This window comes from Mugil cephalus, chromosome 13 (genome assembly GCF_022458985.1).
Source record: "Mugil cephalus isolate CIBA_MC_2020 chromosome 13, CIBA_Mcephalus_1.1, whole genome shotgun sequence".
In the NCBI taxonomy this organism is placed as follows: Eukaryota; Metazoa; Chordata; class Actinopteri; order Mugiliformes; family Mugilidae; genus Mugil; species Mugil cephalus.
In genome coordinates this window covers 4,179,833-4,207,686 of record NC_061782.1, presented here as the reverse complement: position 1 = coordinate 4,207,686, position 27,854 = coordinate 4,179,833, and the positions used below count along the sequence as shown (strand labels likewise).

The 27,854-nt window shown below is 39.8% G+C and overlaps 2 protein-coding genes across 3 annotated transcripts; both read right to left on the bottom strand.

Annotated features, from left to right (window-relative positions):
• Positions 1-57: 57 nt before the first annotated feature.
• On the bottom strand, positions 58-12,427 carry nt5c2a (5'-nucleotidase, cytosolic IIa). 2 transcript variants are annotated; one of them, XM_047603747.1, is made up of 19 exons: positions 12,274-12,427; positions 11,494-11,604; positions 9,852-9,890; positions 7,932-8,005; positions 6,726-6,843; positions 6,553-6,648; positions 5,671-5,762; positions 5,415-5,472; positions 5,204-5,297; positions 5,080-5,133; positions 4,894-4,977; positions 4,483-4,524; positions 4,235-4,342; positions 4,083-4,149; positions 1,744-1,914; positions 1,552-1,603; positions 1,355-1,415; positions 863-1,039; positions 58-778 (listed from the first exon to the last, which is right to left on the bottom strand). In XM_047603747.1, the coding sequence occupies exons 2-19, from the start codon at positions 11,592-11,594 to the stop codon at positions 524-526; spliced, it is 1,743 nt and encodes a 580-aa protein (XP_047459703.1). In that variant the 5' UTR covers positions 11,595-11,604; positions 12,274-12,427; the 3' UTR covers positions 58-523. The 2 variants fall into 2 exon arrangements, with proteins under 2 accessions (XP_047459703.1, XP_047459704.1); XM_047603748.1 differs by lacking the exon at positions 9,852-9,890.
• A 547-nt stretch (positions 12,428-12,974) lies between these two features.
• Positions 12,975-21,839, bottom strand: wbp1la (WW domain binding protein 1-like a). Its single transcript, XM_047604053.1, has 4 exons — positions 21,577-21,839; positions 18,912-19,014; positions 18,067-18,228; positions 12,975-15,415 (listed from the first exon to the last, which is right to left on the bottom strand). Exons 1-4 carry the CDS (start codon positions 21,637-21,639, stop codon positions 14,946-14,948), a joined length of 798 nt encoding a protein of 265 aa, XP_047460009.1. The 5' UTR covers positions 21,640-21,839; the 3' UTR covers positions 12,975-14,945.
• Positions 21,840-27,854: the final 6,015 nt, after the last annotated feature.

Here is a 27,854-nt window from a genome sequence, read left to right as displayed (position 1 = left end):
TGGTATCCAGTTTTACTGTTTACAAGAGGCAAATACATCTAAATGACGCAAGAGTGCGGAGTTTGGTGATGATCTCTTTGATTATGTGGGAGAAATAAATAAATAATTGAAGCCGTTCCAGGGATGGAAGCTTGAAACTGTGTGGTCCCAAAACGATGAAGTCTGCGACTCATGTGTCCTTTGAAACTTTTCTTTGTTGTGCATGTTTTAAAGTGAGAAACAGTGCAAACAGCAGGGACTTGGACTCCTATAATGTATTGCAATGAGTGGATGCATGAACTAAAGATAAACAGGAGAATTTAACAAAACAAAAAAAACGTACACTACAAACACACATCTATCTACAAACAACCTCACGACACCGTTCCACCTTCTTGATGAAGCAAGAGCTTTGAAATCTACAGGAAGCGACAACACGAACCAGACCAGGAGACGGTGACGATGGTGACGACCACTCACCTGCTCCCGGCCTGCAGCGGAAAATAAAAGACATGCGATCAAGGATTCACTGCTCTAAGAGGAGCTACTCCTCCTCCTCCTCCTCCTCCTCTTCCTCCTCCTCCTCCTCGTCATCGTCCTCGTCGTGGCAGTGGGTGATCTCCTGCGGAGGCTGGGGGAAGAAGTGGGGGGGCTGGATCTCGCTGATGGAGCGGGTCAGCTGGTGCCGTTTGCCCTCCATCTCCTTGAGGTTGACGTCGTGGCGGTTTCGCGTTGCCAGCGGCGACTCGGTGTCGATGATGCTGACGTGCGTGTGCTCCACCGTCGACTCGTGAGGCATCTGGGGGGAAGACTCCGGTTTAACTTTTTCGATCCCAGACTTAAAAGGTTCAAAGGAAATCTGAAGACGAAGAGCGAGTCTCACCAGAACGTGTGCGGCTCTGAACAGGTAGCTGAAGGGGTAGTAGAGCAGGTTGATGAAAGAGGCGGCGTACAGGTCGGCGTAGCGCATCACTTGGGAGGCGAACAGCGTCTGTCGGGACCCGCTGCGAAACAGGCTTCCCATCATCCCGTAGCACATGTCCATGTCATGAGTGACTTTCTGGAGAGGAATCAAAAAATACATCCACTGAACAGAGTCAAGATAAGATAAGACTTTATTTATCCCACAGTGGGGAAGTAGCACCAGTACAGAAACACACACACACACACTGCACATATAGGTGGAAAAATATAAAATAAAATGTGAAAGATACGTTACAAGAAAGGCAGAAAACACAGTATTTAAATAAACTCCTACTGGGAGCTCTTGTGCTGGTAAATGTACATGTTACAAATCATTTTAAGCCACAAAAATTAAACATTAAAATCCCTGGGAACGACGTCTGAACATGTTAAAAATAAAGAGAGTTTGTACCTTAATGCGTCTCTGCAGGGAGCTGATGTCAGGCCGCTCATTGCTGCTGCTGTCCAGGTGCCTGAGGGCAAAACGATAATGTTTAATGTTCTATTTAAAATGTAGTGTGACCGTAGCTCTGCAGGGTTTTCAGATTAAATAACGGGCCGGTTTCTTCGTTCTGATGCATCGTGCACGGAGAGAAAAGAGGAACTCACTTGTAAAGCTCTGCCAGGAAACAGTCGAGGGACTGAAGCTCCTCAAACATGGCTGAAAAAAAAACACACATCACAATCACTGTTTAACACTTGATACTTTCCACAGATGATTTAGGAGCAGGCTGAGCTCCAGTGAGTCCTTCTCTATGTGTGAGTGTGTGTGTGTGTCTAAGTGTGTGTGTCCGGGCTCACAGCTCTTGTCCGTCCACACGTGCAGCTCCTGTGCGAGCTCGGGTATGACCAGGAACGTCCTCCAGCCCTGACGCTTCTTGGATTTCAGGATGTCTCCAAAGATGTGGTCTCCGATGTACAGGATGTCTTTTCCTTTAGCTCCCAGCAAGTCACAGACGATGTCTGAAGAACCTGGTGTAATAAATAATATGTGACACAGTTAAGTTTGGAGACGTTAACTATTGAAGGTTAATACATGTTCGTTTTAGGACAAAGATGCTAATGTGTCTGTTTAAACTAAGATTTAAAGCTTTGTGTCTTTACTGCAGATACGACCAAACCTCTTATTGGACCATGAGCTTGTACGAGCACAGTGAAGTTTATCACACCTGATTTCACCAGTACAACCAAGGAGAGACCAAGGTCTATAATAAAACACAATGTACGGACGGTTCCACGTGTTGTGCATCTAAAAATATTAGATGCTGAGTTTTTAAAAATCTCTTTACAAGCGCTGCGTCAACTAACCTCATATAAGAGAAGAGAAGATAAGATAAGATAAGATAAGAGAAGAGAAGAGAAGAGAAGAGAAGAGAAGAGAAGAGAAGAGAAGAGAAGAGAAGAGAAGAGAAGAGAAGAGAAGAGAAGAGAAGAGAAGAGAAGCCTAAAGGAAATTCAAGTTGCACATTGACAGGATATGAAACAATGAGTAATGAGTATGCATATATCTGTATCTGTATATAAATGTGTTTATATTATATATGCACACATGCAGGGATGCAGACGGTGCAAACCAGCAGCTATAAAGACAGTATGTGTAAGAGATATTGCACATTAAGCAGGATATTGCACATATAAAGTTGCAATATCTCTATATAGAATAGAATCACGAGGTGCATCTATGACCTGTCGAAGGAAACAGACGAGGAGCTGGAGGAGGGAGGAAAGTCGTCCCTTTGGATGAAGTCATGTGTTCTTGTCTGTTACAGAGGCTCCTTACAGAAAAACTCTGGGAACCACTGAGTTATTGTTGTGTTACTCACTCATGTGTGTCTTCTATTAGCTTCCCTTTTTCAGCGTATATCAGTACAGACATGTGTGTCTCAGTGGTTTTTCAGACAGGATTCAGTCCAACATTCATGATGTAAACAAACCTTTAGGTTCAGTCCAACAGTCTTTTAGTATTTGACTCATTCATTTTTAAAATGGGACGTATTCGTATTAATGAACGTTTACACGGATAATTTCCATCTCGAGTCCTATTGGCAAATTAAAAAAAAAAATACAATTAACATAATAACTAAACAAAAACATACAAAAACAAAAAATAAAGCATATAACAACAAATACCATAATTTACGGATTAAAAGCAGCTACTTTTTTCACACACTTTGAACACTGCAGCTTAATAAATGATGCAACTAATTTATTTATTTATGTTTTTTACGGGCTAACAAACTTCATGCCGCGAAAAACATTCAGCCTCGTCACATCAGACCAATGAAATTACCGAACAGGCCACAGTGAATCAATGAAACTCAAGATGAAAGTGAAATTGAGAGCGACAACGAATCAGAGACTGAGTCAGTGGTTTTAGTGCATAAGAGGAAGATGAAGATAGAGATCAATGACTTTTCCTGGCAGACTATTGTATTTATTTATTTTTTTAAATAACCGTGTTGCAGGAAAAAAGCATTTACAGCACGTATTTGTGTATCTTACCGGTACGTATTAAATTAAGAGTTAAAAAATCTTTCTGTGTAAATATCTCATGTTATGACGTGGACAACTGCAGCTTATATATATATATATATATATATATATATATATATGTACAAATTCTTTTTAAAAAGACTGGGGCCAGCTTAATTTAGGGCATTCCAACAGTGCGAATTTAAGCTGACGACCAAACTTATTAATGTTCCACTCTAAGTGAATTAAGTGAGAAATCATGATTTTAAATCGGTCCAGGCAGCTGTTAGCTTTAGCTTAGCAGAGGCGCTGTAACGTAGTCCCTTCAGGTTAATTGCATCAACATTTGAACTTTGTACAGTTCACAGGAAGTAATTAGGAAAGTTCTTGAGTTTATTTATAACTGGGAGTACTACTTTTTCTCACTTATCCATTTCTGGGGCGCATCCCTTTAAAATGTGGACGCGACTGTTTTGCAAACAACCCTTTGTTGCTACTGCATGTTGTTATACCACACATACACCTCTGCCACTATTACACAGTACTGCAAGACTGCAGAGTATTTAAGATGACTACACTGTTAATCACTACTGCACATAACCCTGACTTCATTACACTATAAATGTCCCGTTTACCACTAGTACTAATATTCTTCTTATTGCATTTACCTCCGGAGTAAACGATGCCGTGCTGCAGAGGTCCGGTGTACGTGCCGATCTTCAGCCGACCCGTGGTCTAAGAGGAAACACCATATTTATTTCACTGACCAGGTCAAATGGTTTTAAATAACTTCTCAGACATAAACAGAGTTCGCGTTCACCGTGTCGACTTGTCGCAGCACGGTTCCCTCCCCGAAGAACACGGGCTTGCGTGCATCCACCAGGATCAGGTCGAAGTAGGACTTCCAGGGTTGGTGGGGGGTTCCCGGCTGCAGTAAACACACCACAACAACAGTGAGTCCTGGTCGGACAAGACACGTTTTCTACCAGCAGATATTTGCCGTCAGCGATCGGATGGTTTACTCAGGTTTGTGTGAGCGCACACATGCTAATAAATGATGAGTGTTACCTTGGAGCCATGAGGGAAGTCAAACAGGTAGGTCATAATTTTCTGTAAGAAGGAGGGAGAGTTGTTTTAAGACATCAGCACAGTCAGTTCATGGGAACGTTTATACAACCACTTAAAAAGATTTGGCTGTTCCCAAAGATGCAGTGACCTCAGGACTCATGGTGAAGGAAATAACTCAGTGGATACTCTGAGTTTTAATCAGAATCAGAATCTGAACACTTTTTCTCTTGGTTTTCTTGGTTTTTCCGTCTATTCCTGCTGCTGTTAACGTCTTCATTTCCCCACAGGGATCAATAACGTCTACTCTAATCTAATCATTTAGCTCTGACAAGTAGCATCGAGTCTGCGTAGTTCATCTGCAGGAATGCTGACTCATGACTCATGACTCATTGACGGCCATTAAACTCTTACCTCCGTATACTTGTAGTCGCTGTTGGTGGCCAGAAATACTTTGGCTACTTCATTCATACGACTGAGGAGCAGAGGCAGCTTCGGCTTCATGGAGAAAAAAAGAAAAGAACACAGAACAAACATCAGCAACCAGCTGAAAACCATCTGATAACATGTGTTATCTCATGCACTAATTCTGCCACTCACATCTTTCACCACGTATTTCTCCAGGTTTTCAACCGTCTTCTCCTTTAAGGAGCCCTGTGAAGACAGAGGGACGGTGATAAATGACTGGACACGGTTTAAATGTGGAAAAGGAAATGATTTGTACCTTGAAATGAACCCAGTCCACAGCGTCTCTGATGTCCTGGAACATGCTCTTGTACGACATGAAAAGGTCTCCGTCTTTGAAACCAGTGGAGCAACTATAGAGGGTGATAAAAAAATAAAATAAATCATGGTAATATAAAAAAAAAAAAAAAAAATGGTTCAGACTCTGTGTTTCTGAGTTTCTAAGAGATATAACACAGAACGTGCAGAACCTTGTGTATCTGGAGCAGTTACTGAAGAAATCCACCAAGCAAGCAAAGAGGTAGGTTTCTGAGGAAACAGATAAAAAAAAAAAAATTAAAAAAAGAAGTGGAATCATCTTTAAGTCCAGATTAAATCCCTGTTCTTCTCCCTTTCATTATATTTCCGTTCCTTCTGAGGCCTGAACCACATCAGCTTTAAATGTGCAGAAGCTTTTCATCACAAACCTTGTAGTCGTGCAGCAGTGTTGTTGTTGTGTTCACCTACCAGGCAGGTTGAAGAGTGTGTTGAGGATGTAGAAGCGTTCTGTGTCTCCACGCTGGATAAATTTGTTGGGGTACATCTCTCTGATGTCAGGTCTGTGCAAAGAGACGACGTTTGGAATCAATCAGGAAACTTCTTACATTATTAGATTTCATTGCATTTGTATCATCTCCCTCTGCAGTTTCCTCCCCACACATGTGCTTGTTATACTTGAAAAGAAAGTAGCAACATGACTTTGTGTTTAATGCAATTCAGCTAAACACCAATCAGCCACAACATTATGACCACTGACAGGAGAAGTGAATGAACATTTAAACCATCTTGTGACAATTCATTGTTCTGCTGGGAAACTTCAGGACCTGGAATTTATTTATGTGGATGTTACTTAGACATGTAGCTCCCACCTAGACCAGACCAGACATGCTAACGGTAGTAACCAGACGAAAAAGCAACTCAGATTTCAGTGCCACTGAATTTTTAATTAGCTTAGCCCCCTTAGCTCTGTCACTGTGCCGACGCTACACGTCAGTTTTTCACCTGCGTGAACAAGTGCTCACAGGTGATGTTGTGCAAAGGAGGCAACACCTGGAATGTGACTAAACATCTGACAATGTAGCGTCTTTTTGTTCAACTTTCATGTCACAAAATTACTTAAAAATAAAAAGGTTTGTGTCTGTTTTTGGAAAAAGTTTTATGTTTTCATTCTTTAAACAGCGGCTTTAAATAACGATACCCATCACTAGTTAAAACCGTTTTGGATGCACAAGGGAGTCCTACACAATATTAGGAAGGTGGTCATAATGTTATGACGAATCTTTCTTAGCTAAACTTAGAGCGTAGCACACAGTGGGACAGAGGACTGATTGTGGGTGTAGTGAACCTCACCCTCTCAGGAAGTTGAACCCGTGCACACACACGAGGATGTTGCCATAGGCGTCCACTTTGAGCAGGTTTCCATACATCGTGTCAAACACCAGACCTCTGAAGAAGAACGGATGAAGACAGGTGAGCGGCGGTGACGAGAGTTGAGAGTCTATTCTAGGTGATTGTGAACGTACCTGGTGGGGAAGGAAGGGTCGTAGACAAAGTTGAGCAGCTCTTGCGGGTAACCGATCGATACCAGACGCTCCACTGTCAGGTCGAAGCCCAGCGACTCGTACTCAGGAGATTTATACACTAAACAGGGAGAGAATCATGCGGCATTGAACAAACTTTTCTTTTCTCATTCATCCCCTGAGGACGTTATGTTTAGGCCACTTAGCTGCAAATTAATAAAACACTCTCTGCTTCTGTTTTTGCCCGACTCTTGTTTTCATGCAAGCCCCCCTGTGATAAAGTGTGTTAGAACACACCATTCGTCCCATTGACCATGTCACTTAACCCCCCCCACCCCGCTCACCCATCCCATCTGAGTATGTGGGGCAGTAGTCTGGGAATATCTCAGCAGATGGTGGAGGGGCAGACTGGGTTACAGTGGGAGCTTCGTATACTGACAGGAACCCAGTATCTTGTGGTCGAGTCCTGCAGACTTGGAGCTTTGCAGAGATTTGTAACGTTATTTTAAGGCTTGTGTTCCTTTGTTAACACAAGGAGTCATTTAAAGCCCGGGTTAATTAGTTCATCTCATCTTCTACTACCAACGGGGTTATTGGAGCCTATCTCAGCTGTCATCGGTTGAGAGGCGGGGTCCAACCTGGACGTGTCCAGCCTGTCACAGGGCTAAGACATAAACAAAAAAACATTCGCACTCACACCTAGGGTCAATTTAGAGACACTTATTAGCCTAAAGAGCATGTTTGGAGGTGGGAGGAAACCCACGCAGACACAGGAAGAACATCAGGGCAGGGTAATGAGTTGTCAAACTACATTATTATTATTATTGGTTTATTGAATTGGGACAATGCACATTAATCAACACTGATGCGATCGGTGTAAATGTGCCAGACTTAGCACAAATGCTAAATTTCAGCCGAATCTCCAAGGCAGGTACACAACACAGACAGAGAAGACTTTAAAACAACTATCATACAACAGTTACAGACAAAGATAGACAACATTATGACAAAACATTTGACCCACAATTATAAAAAAACAAAAAAACAAGAACCCGTAGAGGATGCATCAGATTAAAAAAAACTATTCAGGCTACGTGATTTTCTTTAAAAAGTAAGTAGTCGTTGCAGTTTCGGTTGTAAATGACTGAATAAATGAAGTGAGAAAGACATTGACAAGACGTTCATTACAGTTTGACTGAACTCACTCACCTGCCAGAGTGTAATCCATATCAAAACCAAAACACTTGATCTTCTCCATAGCCAGACTTCGGTTGACAAACACTCTGAAAGGGGATAAATGTCGGGTTAATTAATGTATGAGTGGGATTATCAGGTTAAAAACTACGCTGCCTTGGTTTCCCATCAACAAATCAGTCAGCTGAGACATTTCTCTGTAATTCCCTGCATCACTAGTGAGGTTCTGGTGTCTACTCTGACTCTGACCAACCACAACATGCAGTCGAATATGTTATTAACACAGGGACGTGTCCATCAGATTAAATTCCTTAGACATCAGAGTTCAGGAAATGTAGAAAAAAATGATATTAAATGTTACTGATTACACAGAATTAGGACTGTGTGATCCAGACAAACAACAATACTGTTAATTATGGTGTTTGGGGTTAAAGCCAAGCACCACAATCTTTCTTCTTTTTCTCAAAGTGGCACCAAAATAGAAAAAAAAAGTCTAATTTTGATCAGGAAACACAACTAAAATCATCCAGTGGCAGCACTTGGCTCATAGGTGCAACAAATATCTTCAGAATCAATTCACCAGCATTTAGTTTTCATGGTTAATTATTTGGTCTTTTGTCGTCCAACCAAAAGTCCACAGTTTGTTTTCATATAAACTAGAGAAAACTAAAAAGAATATGACAAAGAGTGGAGTCGTGGTGCCAGAGGAAAGAAAGTGGTTGGAATTAAAAGTTTCATGAGTTATTTATTATTAAACCTTTTAAGTTAAGTTAATTGTGCAGGTTTTATTTGTTAAAGAGACTTTAAGGAACATGCTTTATGTCTGTATGTTTTACCTACGACAGATAAAATGCAGCATACTCTTAATATCAGTTAATTCTGACCCGATATTTTCACCACTGACAGAGTTGTGTGAAGTCACGGACTCTAAACTAAACCAGTTATTAGAAAAGCTGCTGGGACAATGTAGACGGCATCAAATAAACAAGACACTGTTTTATTCTACTCTTTCAGTTTCCCATTACTCAATATGACTAAGATGATTCATCGGCTCATTCTGGGTTTAATAACACTGTCGCAAAGATTCCCAGATAAATGCAATGTGCTCAGTAAAACTGTCGTTTTAAATAAACAAAGTGAAATTAAAGCTGTTTCTGGGAAGTATTTAAGAATTTATCTTTCATCTGAAAAAGACAAAGAGATTGTTTCAACTGGACTCTACAAACCTGCTAGTGCTGACTCATTATTGTGTTTCTGTGTCTAACACCGTTGGATCCAAAAGCAGAATGTGTCATGGATTATTGTCATTTAAGATCCACCATGTTCCCTCTGACAAATGCAAATCCTGCTCATTTATATGCAGAGTTCAAAGCCCTGATATGTTGTAATACCAACTCTTTGCATAATATATATAGTATAAATGGAACAAAGGGATATTATTTCAAAAGTTTGCATATTGTTTTGCAGAGTTGCAACATTTTCTCCAGCAAAATCTGAAACAAATACGGAAAAATGGGGTTTTTAATATATCGGAATAAATGGTTGAGTACTATGTCATTATATACCTTATATATAAGGTTTATACATTGACACAGTTGGTATATTCTTGATGCTCCTGGACGTCTGCGTATGTGCATTTTATTCAGATTATACAACGTAAACATATAATCTGTCATTTGACAAAGATGAGGATTAAAAAGGAAGCATGTAGTTACAAGGGTCAAGCAACACCAAAAAAAACAAAAAAAAAACAAAATGAAGAAATCACAATGACCACCAGCTGCTGTCTCCACGGGGAGGAGGAGCCCAGCTCACAATTAGTATGGATGGAGCTCCATGACATTCTGATGGGTGAAGCCACATCATGGGCATTTAAGATGGAAAGTCATTTAGTCACTAGTCTCAGTTTGTTTCAACAACAGAAGGGTTGCGTACCTCATTGCAGGATGGTTTTGTGTCCGATCCCGTGGAAAGCTTTGTAATAAAAAAATACATGTAGTTTTACTACTGAACCCACGGCTCATGCTGCACATGTTAAACTGGTCTCCAAAGAAAAGCTGGAAAACCAGCCTCCATTGTCTGCTCCTTATATTGCAATCAAACTGTTACAGAACTTGACATAGAAACCGTACATGAGACATTTTAAGGCTTTTTTAGGTAAATATCAAAGAATCCGGGCTCTGTTTGTTGTATACAATGTAATGAAGCCAGGTTACAAGACAACAACAGCCACTCAGAGCTTCTCTGGAAACTGGAGATTAATAAATGAAGGAAGAATTAACTACAATATTAAAGATTAATGTCGTGTGGGAAAGGGGAGAAAGACATAAAAGAACCCGGGCACATGTTATTAATCGTTTAATCCCCGGAAAAAAACTGACGAGCGTTCAAGTTTCAGGTCTTGTTGACTTTCTGTGCAGCTCTTGTGAAAGAGAGAGTTGCAGCTGTTTCATCCAGACAACGATTTCCTGTTTCCTGTTACAGGGCGATAAAGTCTTCCGGTATTAGCACATAGCCTCAAAGCTGCACTGTCACATCTTTTTATTCCTACAAAATGCGTGTAAACGTTCAAGGTCATGGTGTATCCAAAAAATAAACTTTAAGGGGTTTCCTATGCTGCATTAAGATCAATTAAAAAAAAATAAGAATTAAATTAAATTTCGGACTCCATGGGTCCCGAAACAGGCAGCAACTTTAAGCTGAATACATTTTTGACCTGATTAATACGCGGTTTAGACTCCTGTGTTAAGTTGTGCAGAACCTAATGTCGTCACATGACGTGCTCCTCCCAAGAAAACTAATTATGCACCACGGCGACACACAACGAAAGAGCTGTGATTGGTCCGCTTGGTAGCAGCATGTTTCCTCTTTAGCATTTCTGCTGCTTCTCCATCTCTGCCATTATCAAACTCATCGTTTTCGGATCAACATACATGGAACACACAGAGGAAAAGTTAACTGAGGAGGTTTGCACAAGCAAAAGTTAAGCCCGACTGGCAAAAAAAAGACACAGCGCCAACTAGCGTTTGGGTGGCGTTGCTACAGAGCAAGTGCACAAGTATAAATAGATCCTCCTGAAGTACTTTAGACTGGCACTGAAAGTAAAACAGCAAACGTGACAGAATGAAACAAAGACACAAGAAGAAACTGTACTTGAATTATTTACTAAAGGAAAAACAGTAATAATATTATAGTATCTGCGTTCTGTGAAGAATCCATGAAGAACGGCTGTTTTTGCTGACCTCCCTGCTTCTTATCTAATCCTGCTGCAGCGTCTGGACCAAACAGACACTGTGTCAGCAGCTGGTTGTGATTACAGCGTGTGCTCCTGATCCATTTCTAGATTTTATTCTGCAGCCTTAATCTATACAAAGATGCAACAACCGAAGAACAACAAGAGAAGTAGCGAACGCAGTTTTTGTAGGAAGGGCTGAAAATAAAGGTTTTAAACAGGATGATACGCTGAGATATGTGGTCGTGCAAAGACACCAAACTAATATTTGAATCAAGGAACAGCAGGAACGTGTTAGTAGCACTTTCTTTTATTTCTTTTTTTGCACCCTGGGTTGTCATGTACCTGTGATGAGCTTCGCGTTGGTACTTCTTCATGGACACACCGTCCATGTTGGCCGGCAGGTCGGCGTAGTTCTGCAGCCGGTCACTCCACGAAGTAGTCATCTTCAAAAACCTAGAAGAAAAAGGGAAGGAAAAAGATGCGGCTTATTAAAACCAGAATCACTCACTCACTCACACACAGCTGCTGGCCGTCTGTTCTGTGCAAGATAAAAAAAAGATAAGGGACGGGCAGTGATTGTCTGAGACAGAGCGGCAGTAAACACCTCTGACTGCAAAGGAGATTATTTTTAATACGCAGTGGAAGAAAAAATAAAATCAGAGAAGGACATTTATTAAAACTAAATCCCAGATCTCAGAATTGTGGCACCACAGAGGCAAGTAAATAAAATGAATGTGATGCAGGGATCTGACTCAACTCATATATATAAAAATATACACATACATACATATATACATGTATGTATTTGCTGTCAATGGTCGTTTTGTCACAGGTTTATCTCAGGATTAGCTCGGTCCAGATGCTGACAGCCGCTTTACAGGAGCTAAATGAGGGGGCAGCTCCTGGAGGAAACCAACACTGAAGAGAAATGGAGCATTGGCTTAAAAATAGCTTCAGCATAGGAAGTTAACATAACTTCAGACGACGTTTGAAAACACAACCGTGACCGTTACCGTGGAGGCTGGAGCCGAGGAATTTATTTTGTCTTAGTTAAACACAGTTTTTATTTAGGAGAGACGTCTAAACAAAGACATGTTGGAGATCAAATAAATAACAACTTACCGTCTCTATTGTGCTAAAAACGATGAGATTTAGTTTACTACACTATTATTGTCGGACGTCGACTCCTTCTCTTTCAGGTCTTCTTCTTCTTCTTCTTCTTCTTCTTCTTTTCTTGTGCTGCGGCTTCTCTTCTTCTTCTTTTGTTTTTTTAATGGCTGTTGTCAAGACAGTTTAAGTCGCATTACCGCCACCACCCGGAATAAATATGCAATAACAGATGAAACAGAATCAAATCAAATCAAACCTTTACACCTTTTAAATTTGACTCTTTAAAAAACTGTTACGATGTAACTTCGTGCTCTGTTTAATGTGTTATTTATTCAAGATTTCTTCTTCATGATACAAGAAAAATCTATATGAACGAGGCATAAATATAAGAATATAATAAATCAAAACAAAATAAGAATGAGGTAGAAGAAAGATTTACAAAAAAATATAAATAAATGTATAGTACAATTAAAATATACAGTAAATAAATCATTTAGCTAAAGTATCTCAGCGTAAGGTTAGCTCGCGTGTGCAAGTGCAAGATTCAAGATTGCGTTATTGTCAATTTCTTTATAATGTTCGTAGCATATAGAATATTGTATAAAACACGTATTGTTTCATACGTGTTTTATAAGAGATTTCCAACTTATTTTTTATCCCCTATTTCATGAAGAAATTTATTTTCACCCAAACCAAAACTTTTGCCACTTTTCTTCATTTTATTAAACAAGTTTTATTTAAAAAAAAATGCATCAGAAAAATATCATTTCTTTAGGCAGACAGTGATTATAAAGTATATACACAGAGTAGCAGCAGGTGCTTAATGCTACATATATGAAACAACAGAAGGTGCTCATCAGCTTCCTGACACATTTATCACGTTTACTCAGATCTGCATCATGACGCTTCCAGAATAAGATGCTCTTATTTAAATGTTCTGTCGTTTGGTCAGTGTGCAGAGATTAAGATTAACCACTGAAAGCTTCATCAGTTATTAACTCCAGGTAGTTCGTCTAAATAATCTCTACGGGTGAGAAGTCAGTCCGGGCATCATTCAATAGTGTATTTAAAATGACTTGTGGTATTAAGACTCTCCAGAATAAAGACACAATTTAAACCTGAAACAGCTGACAGACTTCTCTTCCACCTCCATGTCCACCTTTTATAATCTTAGCAATTATATAACCAGTTTGTATTTTAATTTTTAATTTTAATTCCCATTTTCCACACGGTCTCCACAGAACGTCCTCATGTTTCTATTTTCCTCTATATATTTTCCAGAGTGATGTGATTTTTCTATATATTCGTGTCTAATTCTGAGCTACTGTGACGAGGATATTTCCCACACGTGAGATAAATAAACTTCTGTTTCATGTGATCGAAGGCAAAGCAATAAAAACGTTCGTCTTTGGCTTTTTTAACAGCAGTGCACAGCTTTGGCTGTTTGTACAGAGGACACGTTATCCCCTATGTTTTGGTAATTTTACCCCACATGTAAAAAAACAAAACAAAAACACGTTGCATTCATATGTGGCTTCAACCCATTATTCCTTTTTTTGGCCGTAGTGACGGGACAGTTTATGAAGGACGTTTAGTGGATTTAATCTGTAAAAAAAAACAAAAAAAACAACCTGAGAACTAAAAGGTATTTAATCACACTTCTACTAAATCAGTGCTGCTCCGTTGATTTTCCTCCGTATTCTGCTACAACCTGAGATAATTGAGATATTTAAGATCAGCAGGCTCTGATTTCAGCTCAGCACAGATTTGATAACAGCAGGTTTTGTTTGTGCGTTGCGTTAGAGCTGGTTGAGAAACATTTACATGATTTGTCCAAAAAACAAAAATAATAAAACTCCGAGGCCTCATTTGTAAAACTGTGCACTGGATCCACACAAAGTCCCTTTGGAAAAAAGGAGCCTCGTGCATGAAAAGATCAGTTTGTCAATTTGTATTAGATTTTATTAAAAGCCCCGTTCTTCATTTCTGTAATAAAATGTGATTAAATATAATAATTATTTCATTATAGTTGGAAGCAGCTGCAGAATCTGCCGCCTGACGCATGCTACCTTAGTCCTGAATTTGCAAAGTGCAAAAATGACATCGAAGCCTTAAACTGTAACTTTTCAATGAAATTGGCAACGATTCTTAATTTGTTGTGTTGCTTTAGTCCGAGCTGCAGACACTTAAACTTGATCTTCTTTGCTCCAAAACAAAGGAGACAATCTGTTATTTATATTCTGTGTCTGAGCCTTTTACCAGCATAAAGATGCTTAATCAATAATTATATATTATATATAACGATTTGTTATTAAACCTGAGAGAAAATCATCATAAAAGTCTCTAAAATGCTCGTACGTCAGGTTCTGTCTGTTTAGAGTTTTGCATGTTTATGTGACAGTGAACGTAAATGAGGCCCCTGGTCACAATCCTTACATGATCCTATACAAAGTGATGGATATATATATAAAATAAAAGTGATAAAACAGAGCTCTCAGGTTGTATATAAATTGCAAGCAGACTTTGTTCCTCAGAGTTCGTGGATATTGCTTTAAACCTGAAGGTGCAGGTACATGAAGGTGCCGTTTTTCATCTGTAAAATCGTGTAGTTGCACCTTTTCCGTTTTGTCTGCAGGTCTCCTGTCACAGACAAGGATCGCTGCCTCCTGCGCGCGTTTAAGACGTTATTCTCGGTCACTTAAGACGCTTTGTGTTTGGTGAGTGGCGTCACTGATGTGGCTGAGTTCAGCTGTGCGGCTGCGGAGGTCGCAGCGGTCGCACGGGTCTTCGACCTGCCCCGCCTCCTCCTCCTCAGTCTCTTCCTCTCGTTCTAAAAGGCTGTGCTGGTCCCACAGTTCCTGGACGTCGCACACTTCGATCCCCGAATCGCCCGTGAAGCGCCGGAACCTGCCCGGCGTCGAGTCCTTGTTTGGGCTGTGGGCGCCCGGAGAGTGGGTCTGCGTGGGCTCTGGGTTCGGGGGGAGTGCGGGGTCAGCGTCGCCGGGGACGGAGGCGGACGACTGGGGGAAGGAACCGTCTCCGGCCGGCTCTGTGGGCGAAGGTCCCGACTGGGCCGGGGTGTACGGAGGAGGAGGCGTGGCCGGGCGGTCGACCACCTCCTCATAGTCTGGCAGCAGGTAGGTGGGTAAAATCCCTGAGGAACAGGAAGATGAGTTAGGTCGGGGAGATTAAAGGGATCCAGAGTCACTAATCAACATTATTTATGATGAGAAAAATGAGGTGTGATACAGTGGAGGAAATACGTTGTCGGACACCATTAAAATTTTACATATTCTCAAATATTATCATGTAATATTTGTTTCAAAAGCATTAGACAGACACTAATTATTATTATTATTATTATTATTATTATTATTATACTGACAGGAAGTAAAGAATACATATTGATTTATTAAGAAGGGGTGAGATAAAATAAGTTTATACTATGCAGAGGATGGTTTATTTAGTTTATGTTTACTTTATTTTTATTTTTTTTTATGTTTATTGTGTCCATTCCTGCATCATTATTTAGTTTTTTTTCTTACATGTTCGAAATAAACTAAATTACATTGATTATTTAACAAAACTAAATTCTCGACAGTTTCAACGTGTCACTTCTCAACATTGTCGGTATCAAAGTCAACAAATAACAGAGAATGTGTTTAAAACTGAACAAAAAAAATAAATAAACCGTCACATTATCAAATTAATATTTAGTGCTCCTCAATGAGAATCGGTATCATCAGGTGTGTTTCCTGCATTAGGTTCCTCGTTTTTCTCAGTTGTGTCTCTGGCTTTAAATAGACACGAATGTCTTTAAATAAAATATTTAATAAAAGCTCAGCATTTATTAATGGATCAATGGAACCAAAATGACCCAATACTCTACAGTTCTTTAGTATTGTTTGTAAGTTAGTTTTTAATGGCTATTTTAGGATTTATTTAGTATTTTGTCTGTGACTGCACTAAAAGAAGTTGCACTTGAAAACTATGACTGATTCTTAATGCAATATTTCACAAATGCACAGGATTCATCCCAAAACCTTTTTCCACCACTGTAGAGCCAAACTGGGAGGTACAAGCTGAAACCAAACTCCTCTTAATATCAAAGTCAGACAAAACGTTTCCTGAACTGATTCCATTCACATTGACAGGACCCTCGTTCAGTTATTTATGAAAGAACTGAACTCATGTTGTGACTTGTGACCTCTAGTTTAACACCCTGCACAGGCCCAAGCAGCTTTCAGGCCGGACGCAGCATTTTATGAGAAACATGAAACACAGTATGTGTGCACATATTTTAAACATAATACCAAAATAAAATCAGGCGTTTAAATGCATTTATGAGGAAGTTTTGGGCCGTACTTTTTATTTTGCGTCAGCGGATGTGTTAGTGGCTTTGGACGCTATCGAATAAGACTCAGCTTAGGAGAAAATACGACAGAGGACGAGGCAGAAAGGGAGATTCTTTGCCCGTGTGTTTGAGGCATTGATGAGAAGAAAGGTTGAGAGGAGGAGGAAGGAAGTTCAGCGGCTTAAGACGGAGACAGCAGCGAGGACACGGTAGACGCTTATTCACGGTGTAACCCTAACCCACGCTTTAACTTTTAATCAGCTAATGAATGAACACACTCTTTCAGCTCAGTTGTTGTTTACAACAAACATCCTGCTCTACATTCTTGGTCTCTTGCTCCCATTGCTTCTTTTTGCATTTTGAAGCTCTATTTAGAATCTACGTAAGATTCAACAGTGGAAAAATGCAAATTCCAGTTCCAGACTCTTCGCTCTGAGCGCAGCTCCAACAGGTGCTGGTGTCAGCGGCAAATGATGGAGCTGAACAGGTTTCTCTCCTCTCAGTCTTAAACTTTATCAAACTCATCCAGGAGCAAAGCAGAACACGCCTCCTTTAATTGCTTTTGTAACCTGCTCGTGTTTTCCTGCCGTTTCCAGTGAATAAGTAGCTTGACGAGTTGAGTGAACCACTGCAGCGACGTCACATCCAGAGACACAACAGCTCTGGTGCCGCTCTGTGTTATGACAGTCTAACCTCCTGCGTCCTCATACGGGGACATGAAGTTTTAGGTTTTAATGCCACTTATTCTATTTATGATTATACGTTTTATGTGACACATAAATTTAACAAATTTCATCAGTGGCAACGAGCTACGATGTTGCTAATTACTAAGTACTTGTTGTTCTGTCTTTGCTCATGTTCAGGTATTAAAATAAACAGTTTTATACTTTGTCACAGTGGTGACTTCTTTATAATATAAATAATGAAATAATACCATTGTCCACATATGAGGATATTGTTTTTTTTTCCAAAATCTACTACTTCCTGTTTACTTCCTTAGTTTTTATACGTCTTAGGTCGTACTGATCCCAGAAACCTTGGAGAAATTAAAAACACAGGCTAAATAAAAGGGTCCGTGGACCATTTGTTCATTTGAATTTCAATTAAAACGGAGAAATCAATGGGATCATTTCATTATTTCTTTTCATTTTTTTGAATGTTGCATATATATTGTGTATTAAAAAATAGAGATCCAAATTTATTCTTTGTTTGACACTGGAAAACTGTATCGAAATTCAAATGAACCCAGGAGGTTAAATATCCGGATTTTGAAATTCCTTTCAGCATCAGTGTTAAAACTGAAATAATATTTTTTAGCATGAGAGAACTTGAAAGTCGTATCGTATCGTTCTGCTGAGAAATTTGCCTGATGTGTGGCTGGTAACGTGAGACAGAGCCTCAGTATGTGTGGAATGCGCGGAGGCAGCAGCTCCGGTCGCAGAGCGACTTACTGAGATAGAGCGGGAGCTGGGAGTTGTTGTGGGCCTCTCTGTAGGCGATGAGGTTGATCTCGTTCTGCCGGCGCTGCTGCTGGAAGCGCTGCTTGGAACGCCAGTGCTGACACAAACAGAAGCCTGTGAGGATGATGATCAGAGCCCAGACCAGCCAGAACCCTGCAGGGGACACAACCAACACGTTAAACACTTCACACACTTCAATACATGTAGTTTCTTACTGTGACACTGAAATATGTGTTAAAATGCTGTTAAGAATTCATCTTTTTTAGGGTTAGTGTCTGTGCTGTCATGTTAATTTAGGTCAATGCTAAAAAAATAAACAAAAACAGCATTAATGCCCAACACCTGAGGCTTTAATCTACTCCTCATTCACTTCCACTATGAACTTTAATGTTCTCTGCTCCTCTGATCGAAATCAGGGAAACAGAACATGTGTGTAATTGAGCTTAAAGGCAGTGAGTCCTTATTTAAATGGCTGTAACATGATAAACTTAACATAATAATAATAAGTCAACCAGGCGACTGAGCAGAAGCACAAACTGTAAACAAGTGCAGATGTGCAGTGACAGATAGAAACACACTCGTCCAACCTGCTGCACTCTAGACCTTTATCAAACTTCTGCCTCCTCCACTTTCGGTTCAGAAATCAAAGGTGCGTAACAGCTGAACTGAATAAATGGGTGTGTGTGTGTGTGTGTGTGTGTGTGTGTGTGTCAGGCTGCATCCTGCTGGCATCGAGGAGAATCACTGCATCCACGTGAATGCCACGTATTGACTTCTCCCGTCAGTGGTTTGAATGTATGTTGTTGAATATAAAGAACCAGATGATTGTCACTCACACCACAGTTCGTAGTAGTAGCTGCAGCACTGAGTCTCTCCACAGCAGTGACCCGACTCACAGATGTAGCTCTGGTTGTTTAGTCCCTGGCATATCAACTTGGCCTGGAAAAACACACAGACACGCTGCTTTGTTACAGTCACAATAACGAGCTCCGTTGTTTTTTCCACGAGTAAACTCAGAGGCCGGTTCAACAACAACAGTCCTGCTCTGAATCTCATCCCTATGAAATCTGAGGAATTTGTTCGACAGTGTGGTTTGTTGAATCGTCTTTAATTCTCTCTACATCTAAGAACGATCATACTACTATTTTTTTGATGCTGATTGAACATAAATTGAACATTTTTACAGGCATGAACAATGACTTAGTGCTTATTTCACTAGTGTATCTAATAAACTACTACTATCAGTCTGCAGAAAGCAGGAATTTGACTCATTATACAACTGAACCAGCTGCTATGATTGTTTCACTTTCCCTTCATCAATCATTTCCAGGTCTGTTTACAGCCACAATGAACCAGCAGCATGGCTCTGACCATTCATAAATCAAGATTGGACACCTCTCAACAGCCTTTATGCTCCATAAATAAACTTATCAGTCAATATTTATATAGATAAAATAGGATATTGCTGAGCACTGAGGGACCAAGTGGGAGTCGTCCACACCGAGAGGTGTCACAGCCCACGGCCACAGAGACCGACCTGACCCAGACAGACAGGGGCCATAGCCATGAAGGCCTGGAGCAGGACCCCCCGTCCATCCAGGCCAGGACAACCCCCAGGACAGCACCCCCTACAGGCAGAGACACAGCTCCCAGTGCGGAGGGCCCCTATGAAAAAACTAAGAAACAACAGAATGGAATATGAAAAACAATAAAAACAAGATATAAAAATAAAAGAAAACTTTTAAGAGCAATTAAAGACAGTATAAGCAGCACACATACATAAATAGATGAATGTTACTAGGAAGAGTAAAAAGAAATCCATCAAAAGCAATTAATAAAAACAAGAGAAAAAGCATAAATAAGTAATGATAAAAAGAACGAACGGGGACTCGGTTAAATTAAAAAGGTTCGGTCTTGAGCCTGAGTCCCTCCTGCAGTAATAAAACCGTAATAATAAATAAAATGAGGCTTTGCCAAAGTTTTCTAACATTGGGAACAGTTAAAAAGCCGGTACCAGAGTAACTCAGGGTACGAGAGGGTTGAATGAGTAAAATGCTGCCAGAGAGATAAGAAGGCCCAAGGCCAAAGACTCATAAACTAATAAACTTAAAACCATACACCTGTTCTGTCAGCTGATAACATGAACATTTCATGAGTTGGGATAAATCCATATCTGCCTGTTGCCACGTGTAAGTAAACAGAAACAGAAACCGTCAAATTATTATTATTATAATTATTATTATTACATGTTATTATTACATTCTATTCTATGGAATGAAGCTACTGGACACTGAATTTTCCTTGGGATCGACTAAATGATTCAAACCTGTAAGTAATGAAAACAAAGGGAAAAAAATAGATTAAAAAAAGAAGAAAAACAGTGAAAACCCAAAAAAAAAACAGAACAGCTACGTAGACTAATAAGTAGTCAAATAAATAAATCAAAAGCTTATCTGGTCCTACCCATTAACTCGGTTCCATTAGACAAGACAGTCAATACAATGAAATATAATTGAAATAATTGTGTATAAATATTATAAACGCAGATATCATGTATATTACACAACTGGATGAAATGTCTTTGTACATAGAGTCTATCTATCTATCTATCTATCTATCTATCTATCTATCTATCTATCTATCTATGAACTGAACATTATGACAGACATGGAGGAGGATTTAGTGCAGGGCTGTTATATTAGGATGCATTCATTACTGTACCTAATCTCCAGCCTATAAAAGAGAATCTGAAGCTCAACACTTAGTGTCAGTCTGCAGAAAGCAGGTATTTGACTCATAATACAACTAAACCAGCTGCTATGATCGTTTCTGACGTTATAAAGTTACTTTAACAGAAACCAGCATATTATTATTATTATTATTATTATTATATTACGTTCTATGTGATGAAGCTTCTGGACACTGACTTTCTCTCGGGGGAAATAAAGTATCTTATCCATAAACTGAACATTATTAGAGTCATGAATGAGGACTCAGTGCTGTTATATCAGGTTGCATTAATTCGCACCAGTGTGAATCGTATGAACCGTCACTGGGTGTGTGCAGCCTCCTGCCAACTCATAATAAAACCAACCGAACCACGTTCATCGATCATCTCCAGATTTGTTTACAGACACAATGAACCAGCAGCAAGTCTCTGACGAAATCGATCGCTTTCATAACTCAAGATCGGACGCCTCTCCAACAGTTTAAACGCTCCACATTACAAACGTATAAACACCTATTCTTTGAGCTTCTCGTCTCATTGTTCAGAGAAGTGTTGGAATTATTTGGTGTCAAACAGAAACCGGCAGTTATTACGTAACTTAGTGAAACTTGTTTTAAAAAATTAGCACCGCTAGCATTAGCCCTGCTAACTGTTGGCTCGACTACAAACCTGAACCTAAAAAGAAGTAAAAGCTTTATAAACCCAACGACGAGCTCGTAACCAGTAACCAAACGGTGATTAACTAATATTTTGATAGTTAAACGAGCTGTTACCTCTGTGACTGTTGCCGCCGTGGAAGAACTTTCTGATCCAGCGTTGAACTTCACTGAGCCCATTGTCAAAAAAAAACTAATTTTTAGATGTTAATAGTTCTCCTTAACAGCCGTCTGAATTAACCATGGCATTGTTAGGGCAGCACAAACACACAGCGAGAGCGACACAACCCTAAACGATAACAAAACAAGCCCACATTCAACTTTAACTATTGTTTCCTTGTTGCAGTTCTTTACACTAGAGATGTTTCTTCTTCTTTTCTTCTTCGGTGGTTTCAGCGGCCGAGACGCACCCAGGGCGCCCTCTACTGTTTCCTTGCAGGTACTGCACCACAGAGAGGCGCTTTAGCGGTGCTTTAAATGTCAAACTACTGTGTCACAAAGCTACCATTTAGTTTAAAAAATAAAGAAAATAAATTAGATTAGATTCAACTTTATTGTTCTTACATACATACGGGTACACATAAACGAAATGCGGTTGAGAATCTAACCAGAAGTTAAAGAAGTAAGTGCATAGGTGCACCAGGTATAATAAAGTTTTATTGTCCCTTTTAACGTATGGTGATGTGTATGGCCTTGTGTTGTAGATCACTTTAAGGATGCCCTTTACCACCTGGCTGGAGGTTACAGCTGTAAATTTGCTCTAAAGCAGCCCTATTTACTGACACTTAGTACATTTTTACTTATAGGGACAGTCCGTGTTGCAATAAACTAATAAAGTAAATAAGCGGTATGGTACAGGCTGTTTTTGTAGCATATGGACAATATTTACAGATGGAAACCTATGTACAGGTGAGGCCTTATGTGCAGGTGAGTGAGCAAGATATACAGACAGCGCTTCTTCTGGACGTCCGTTTCCGACGCAGTTTTTACCACCCACTGCAGTGATTCAGGCTCCATGTCAGAGCGGCTCCCACACCAGACTAAGACACAGCTGGTTAGGATGCTCTGTGGTACACGTTCCCCAGGATGGCTGAAGACAGATGGTTCTTGTTCTTGTTGCATTTAAATGAGAAGATGATGAAGGAACAATAAGTGCAAATCAAATGTAAAGATATGAAGGTCAATAAAGTTCTTAAAACGTTAAAAACACAAACCTTCGTCATACATTATATCCTGGGAGGTGGACGTGTTGGTAGTGGCGATGCTTTCGTCCCGTTTGTAGCTGGTAAGCTAAGCTAGCAGGAACCAAAAGTTATATAAAACAAGTACACGCTACGTGGTGTTGGATAGATACAAGAATATGATTATTATTTATTTATTGTTTATATTATTGTCTTCTGATGTACTGTTGCTCCTCTGTTTCCATCTTTCTTTTACTATATGTTTTTCATTGTCTATTTTTACCATCTTTACATATATTTAGAAACTGAACCTGTTCATGTTTTAACTAGTGTAGGTCCCATTCAGTTCAATCATTAAGTGACTTGTGTGTAAACTGTAGAACTGTAGAAAAAGAGATTTTTAATCTCAGTGAGACTTTTCCTGGTTAAATAAAGCCTAAATAAAATATATCAGATAAAATAATAATACAACATGTGATGCATTTCTGAATTCCTCCAGGTGTCTACTTTCTTATTAAGTGTATGATGTGTATTTTACATATGTTTTACAGTTTTGCTGCAGCCATCTTTGTTAGTGACATATCAACCATAATAACACATTTCAAAGTTTAAAATAGTCTTTCAGACAAGTTTCTTGTTTTGCAAACATGTAAGTTCATTTAATATTTTGCATATGCCTATTATGGATTATTAGGTCGACCGACTTGAACAGTTTCAATTCAGTTTTATTTGTAATGTGTCAATAACAATCCAAACTGTCCCAAGACGCATTACAAAAAACGGTGTGAAACCTCCACAGCAAGTCTGAAGGCGACGGGGTCAAAGAAAGAAAAACTCCCTTTTTACAGGAAGAAACCTTGAGCAGAACCCAGCTCATACAGAGGAACACATCTGTCTAAGGGTAGAAAACAGAAAACAGAGAGAACGGTAGGAGAGACTAGATAAACATCTATCAGATAAACTCTGTTCACCAACAACGTGCCTTAAATTCATTATTAATTAGAGTTAAACCATGAATTAAACAATGCAACGTTTGCTTAGACTAAACGTCTCTGGCCTGATCCAGCATGAGAAACATCATGTGGACTGAGCTTCATAGTTCACCAGAGATGAGAAATGACTGAGGGTGAGCAGGTTCAACCAGTTTTCTGTCGGTGATGTAACAGCACTTGATGTCTGTTAAAAAATCAGAAAGACAAATCCCTATCGTGCCTACTTAAAGTTGCGTGTCAGCTCGTAGATACTGCACAACTTTACTCCAGATACTGAAAATATTTGCAGTCACTTTGTGTTCAGATCCTACAGATGCTGCACACATGCAGCACATGTACATGGATCTGTTCTATGAGATGAATTGCACGAGCTGCATCCTTCAAATGGATGAAAACGCTGGATGATCAGAGCTACATCACACATTGAAAACTTGCTTGCATTGTCCATATCAGTGACTTGTAATGCGTTAAACTTGTGAACCAGATATCAGAATCCGAATCAGAATCAGATTCAGAATCAGAATAAGAATTACTTTATTGATCCCAGGGGGAAATTACTTTTTGTTACAGCAGCTCCAACCCAAAGTGAACCAGTGTTAAGAACAAAGAGCAATAAGAATAAGTAAGAGAATGTAAAAAATATGGGAAAAGTACAAGTATAAGTGAAGTGAACCTGTGTTATTGCTCTACAGAGAAAAAACAGGACAGAAATACCCACGTAACCTAAAGAATCTAGGCTCTGCTACACCTCAAGATTGTGTAATAATACCTGCTGTGTACATTCAGGTTTAAATATAGAGCACAATGACCCAGATAAAGTACACTAATCAACACACACTGCTCTCAGAACATAGTTTTAATCCTACAAGAGTTACTGGACCTCTTTAGTTCACACCTCTGCACAAACTTGTTGAGGCTTGTTGAGTTTGATGGTGGAGTGTGTAACCGTCCGCTGTCACTAACTCGCACCGAGCGAATTACGTATCCTATCCGAGTGTCACGACCTCCTTTGTGGCGCTAAGAAAATCCGTCAACATCAAGTTTCCTCCGCTCTCTTCCTCCGTCCTCTGTCGGCTCGCAGTCCTCCTCAGGGCCGGGCCCCTTTGAAGCTTTCAGCCCAGTTCAAGGGAACAAAAGCAAACAAATCGCATTGTCCTTGCAGGAATTTTGGCTTGTTCACTGCCTTTCATGACCTCTTCTTTAGGCACCTCTCTGCCTCTCCTTATTTAGGGTCCCCTAGAAAGTCAATGGTTCCTTACATCCCGGTTTGACAAGTCAGGAAGATACAAGCTAATCCCCTTAATCTGGCCTTTCTCCCACGTGCAGTCACAGGGAGAGAGGGACCACAGAGAGTAATCCTGTCGAAGAAACAATAGGATTAAGGGCCCTACCCCGTGAGTGACAGGGTCGGGGATAGGGGTGACCAAGGAATGACTGACAGGTGAGGCGTAAGAGATGGAAAGGGTTTGGTGTGGGCGGCCGGGGAATGCGTGATACAGTCCACATGTGGTTTTTTGGACCCTCGATGGGACACGAGTTGCAGGGACACACTTCACCAGGCTGATCTGTGGGACTGTTTGCATGTGAGGATATTTTCCTTCTTCTTTGGTCTTATTTAGTGCGAGACCGGCACTGATCGGTGAGACTGTCGACAAACAGACACTTTAAATTACACGAAGCCACTTGATCCAGTGTTCAGATCCACTCATAGGTGCAGCTTTATTAACCTTTCAAAAGTTTCATTTTGTATCTTTAAACAACTGTTTTAGGAAACGTTACTAAAAATGAGGGAAACTGTGCATGTAGCGGGAATTACTTTTAGAATTATTTAATACAAACATTTACTTTATAACACAGTAGCAGTAGAGAAATCACAAATTCAGGTTTATGGTTGTGGTTGGTTGTTTCAGATATGATATAAATTATAATCCCATTTATAATATTTCTGATATATGGTTCATTATTTGCATATATCAGAATCAGAAAGCCTTTACTGTTTCTTGCACACTGTACAGCGAGAACTGAAGTCACCTCCTCTCTGGTTTGGTGAATAGTGAATACAGTATAAAAAGAAAAATAAGGTTCAGATGGAATAAAATATATATTTTTTTAACTTTTCTCATGAAACAACTGTTACAGTGTGATTTATATAAATGGGAATAAAAAGAGGAACATGTATCCAGTGTCAAGTATTAGGGAAGAGGAAAAACTGGGCAATTTTTCTATTCTGAGAATTCTGAGAACAAAAGTCAGAATTCTGAGATTAAAGTTAGAATTCTCAGATCAAAATTAGAATTCTGTGTAAAAAGTCAGAAAAAAACTGAATTCTGAGAAAAAAAAGTCAGAATTCTGAAAAAAGGCAGAAAAAAATCAGAATTCTGAGGAAAAAAGTCAGAAAAAGTCAGAATTGGGATTAAAGTTAGAATTCTGTGTGGAAAAAAGTCAGAATTCTGAGATTAAAGTTAGAATTCTGAGATTAAAGTTAGAATTCTTAGATCAAAATTAGAATTCTGAGAAAAAAGTCGAAAAAAATCTGAATTTTGAGAAAAAAAGTCATAATTCTGAAAAAAAGGCAGAAAAAATCAGAATTAGGGTTAAAGTCAGAATTCTGGGGGAAAAAAAGTCTGAATTCTGAGATTAAAGCCAAAGCTAAAAATAAAAATAAAATAAAATAAAATAATAATAACTCTATGATTTTTTTTTTTAGTGGCCCTAATCCTCTTCAGTACCAGTATCGATCTGACTGCACATAGAAACTGCACAGTCCAGATTCTCAAGCATTTAGCTCGCTCATCGATTTTGAACAGAAAGTGTTTATGAGTCTGGAGGTTTGGGCTTTGATTGCTCCGTCGTGCCTCAGAGTGAGGAGGCTGTGGTGTGGGTTGGAACCGTCCTGTGCGACGTCTGTGGCTTTGTGCAGACATCTAGTTCTTTATGAGCCTCTGAGTGCACATGTGCTTTTTTAAAATAACTGTCTGGCCATAAGCGGTTTGCTCATGACAACAACAACAATATTGTATAAGATGGAGATTCAGTTACTGAAGGAAAAGGAACCAACGCCTCTGTTTGAGTTGCACCTTATGGACACTAGATGGCCTCATTAGTCCTCAGTAGGACAGTCAGAGTAAGTTAATTCTCTGTGGCCACACTGAGACTCCTCAAACTGCCATCTACACCAAACCCCCCATAAAACTTCAAGCTATAAGATTCATCTTCTATCCTGTCCTCCATCTCTAGCATCTCTGCGACCAGGATCCGGACCCGGGCCTCAGAGCTGTAGGAAACAGGCCTCACCTCCAGTGAAAAGAGAAGCTCCATTCAGCTTCAGTGAACTTGGCCAAAGAAAACAGTGGCCGATTCTTCACGTCTTCTCGTGTGACGGGGATGGTCCTCCTAAGTGCTGGGGGGGGGGAAATTACAGGTTAGCCATTGTGTGAAAGGGAATGAGTCACGGGATGGTTGATGTCCGTGGGTGACAGGTGCCTGCAGTGGTTACTCTGTGTTTGTTTAGTCTAGCTGGAGCAGCACTCCAGGGTGATGGGCACATTCTGTGAGGTGAAGGTTAACCTGCCTGGGTCCCTGGAAGTAGGAAAATAACGTCGCCAAGACTAGTTGAGCATTTTGGAAAATACACTTGTTCTGTAGAAGAGTGAGATGTTCAGATGAACCTCGTTGGTGTCAGGACGGAGGTGGGTCTGCACACCTACCACAGGTTTCTAATTAACACGTAAAATGATCAAATTACAGGTTGTGGTTTTTTGGAAAAGTTACATTAAGTCTTAAAATTACAGACAGTGACTAAATCTGGCTGCACGACGGCTGCAGACGTCATCACAGCACAGACGGAGAAATGGATTCATTTAAACAATACTTTGTGGAAAGATTGTGTTGTTACAATGTTACCAGCATTATGTAGGATGTTGCTATTATCATGGACGTATCAACCTTTCTATTTTAATATTAATGATAATACATTTTATTTGTGGGTGTCTTTTAAAGCACTCATGGTCACCTAACGTAAAATATCATAACAGTAAAACGCAGAATGAAATGGAAATAAAAGCAGATTTAAAAGGTAAATAAAAGGTAAATGAGATTAAAGGGAAAATGGGTTAAATGGAGGAACCTATAGACCCCTTTACAGTTTTTAAACAGTGTGACATATTTTGAGGGGCGGGGCTTAGCTGGAGGCAAAACATCTCAAACACTACAGCCTGTAAAC

Coding starts and splice junctions, on each gene's coding strand:
- nt5c2a (XM_047603747.1), bottom strand. CDS start 11,594: ATGACTACTTCGTGGAGTGACCGGCTGCAGAACTACGCCGACCTGCCG. Junction 4,343..4,482: donor ACTTCCCTCATGGCTCCAAG/GTAACACTCATC, acceptor TGTTTACTGCAG/CCGGGAACCCCCCACCAACC. Junction 1,604..1,743: donor CGTGTGGACGGACAAGAGCT/GTGAGCCCGGAC, acceptor TTTTTTTTTCAG/CCATGTTTGAGGAGCTTCAG.
- wbp1la (XM_047604053.1), bottom strand. CDS start 21,639: ATGGGCTCAGTGAAGTTCAACGCTGGATCAGAAAGTTCTTCCACGGCG. Junction 19,015..21,576: donor CGGCGGCAACAGTCACAGAG/GTAACAGCTCGT, acceptor GTGTTTTTCCAG/GCCAAGTTGATATGCCAGGG. Junction 18,229..18,911: donor CTACTACTACGAACTGTGGT/GTGAGTGACAAT, acceptor TGTCCCCTGCAG/GGTTCTGGCTGGTCTGGGCT.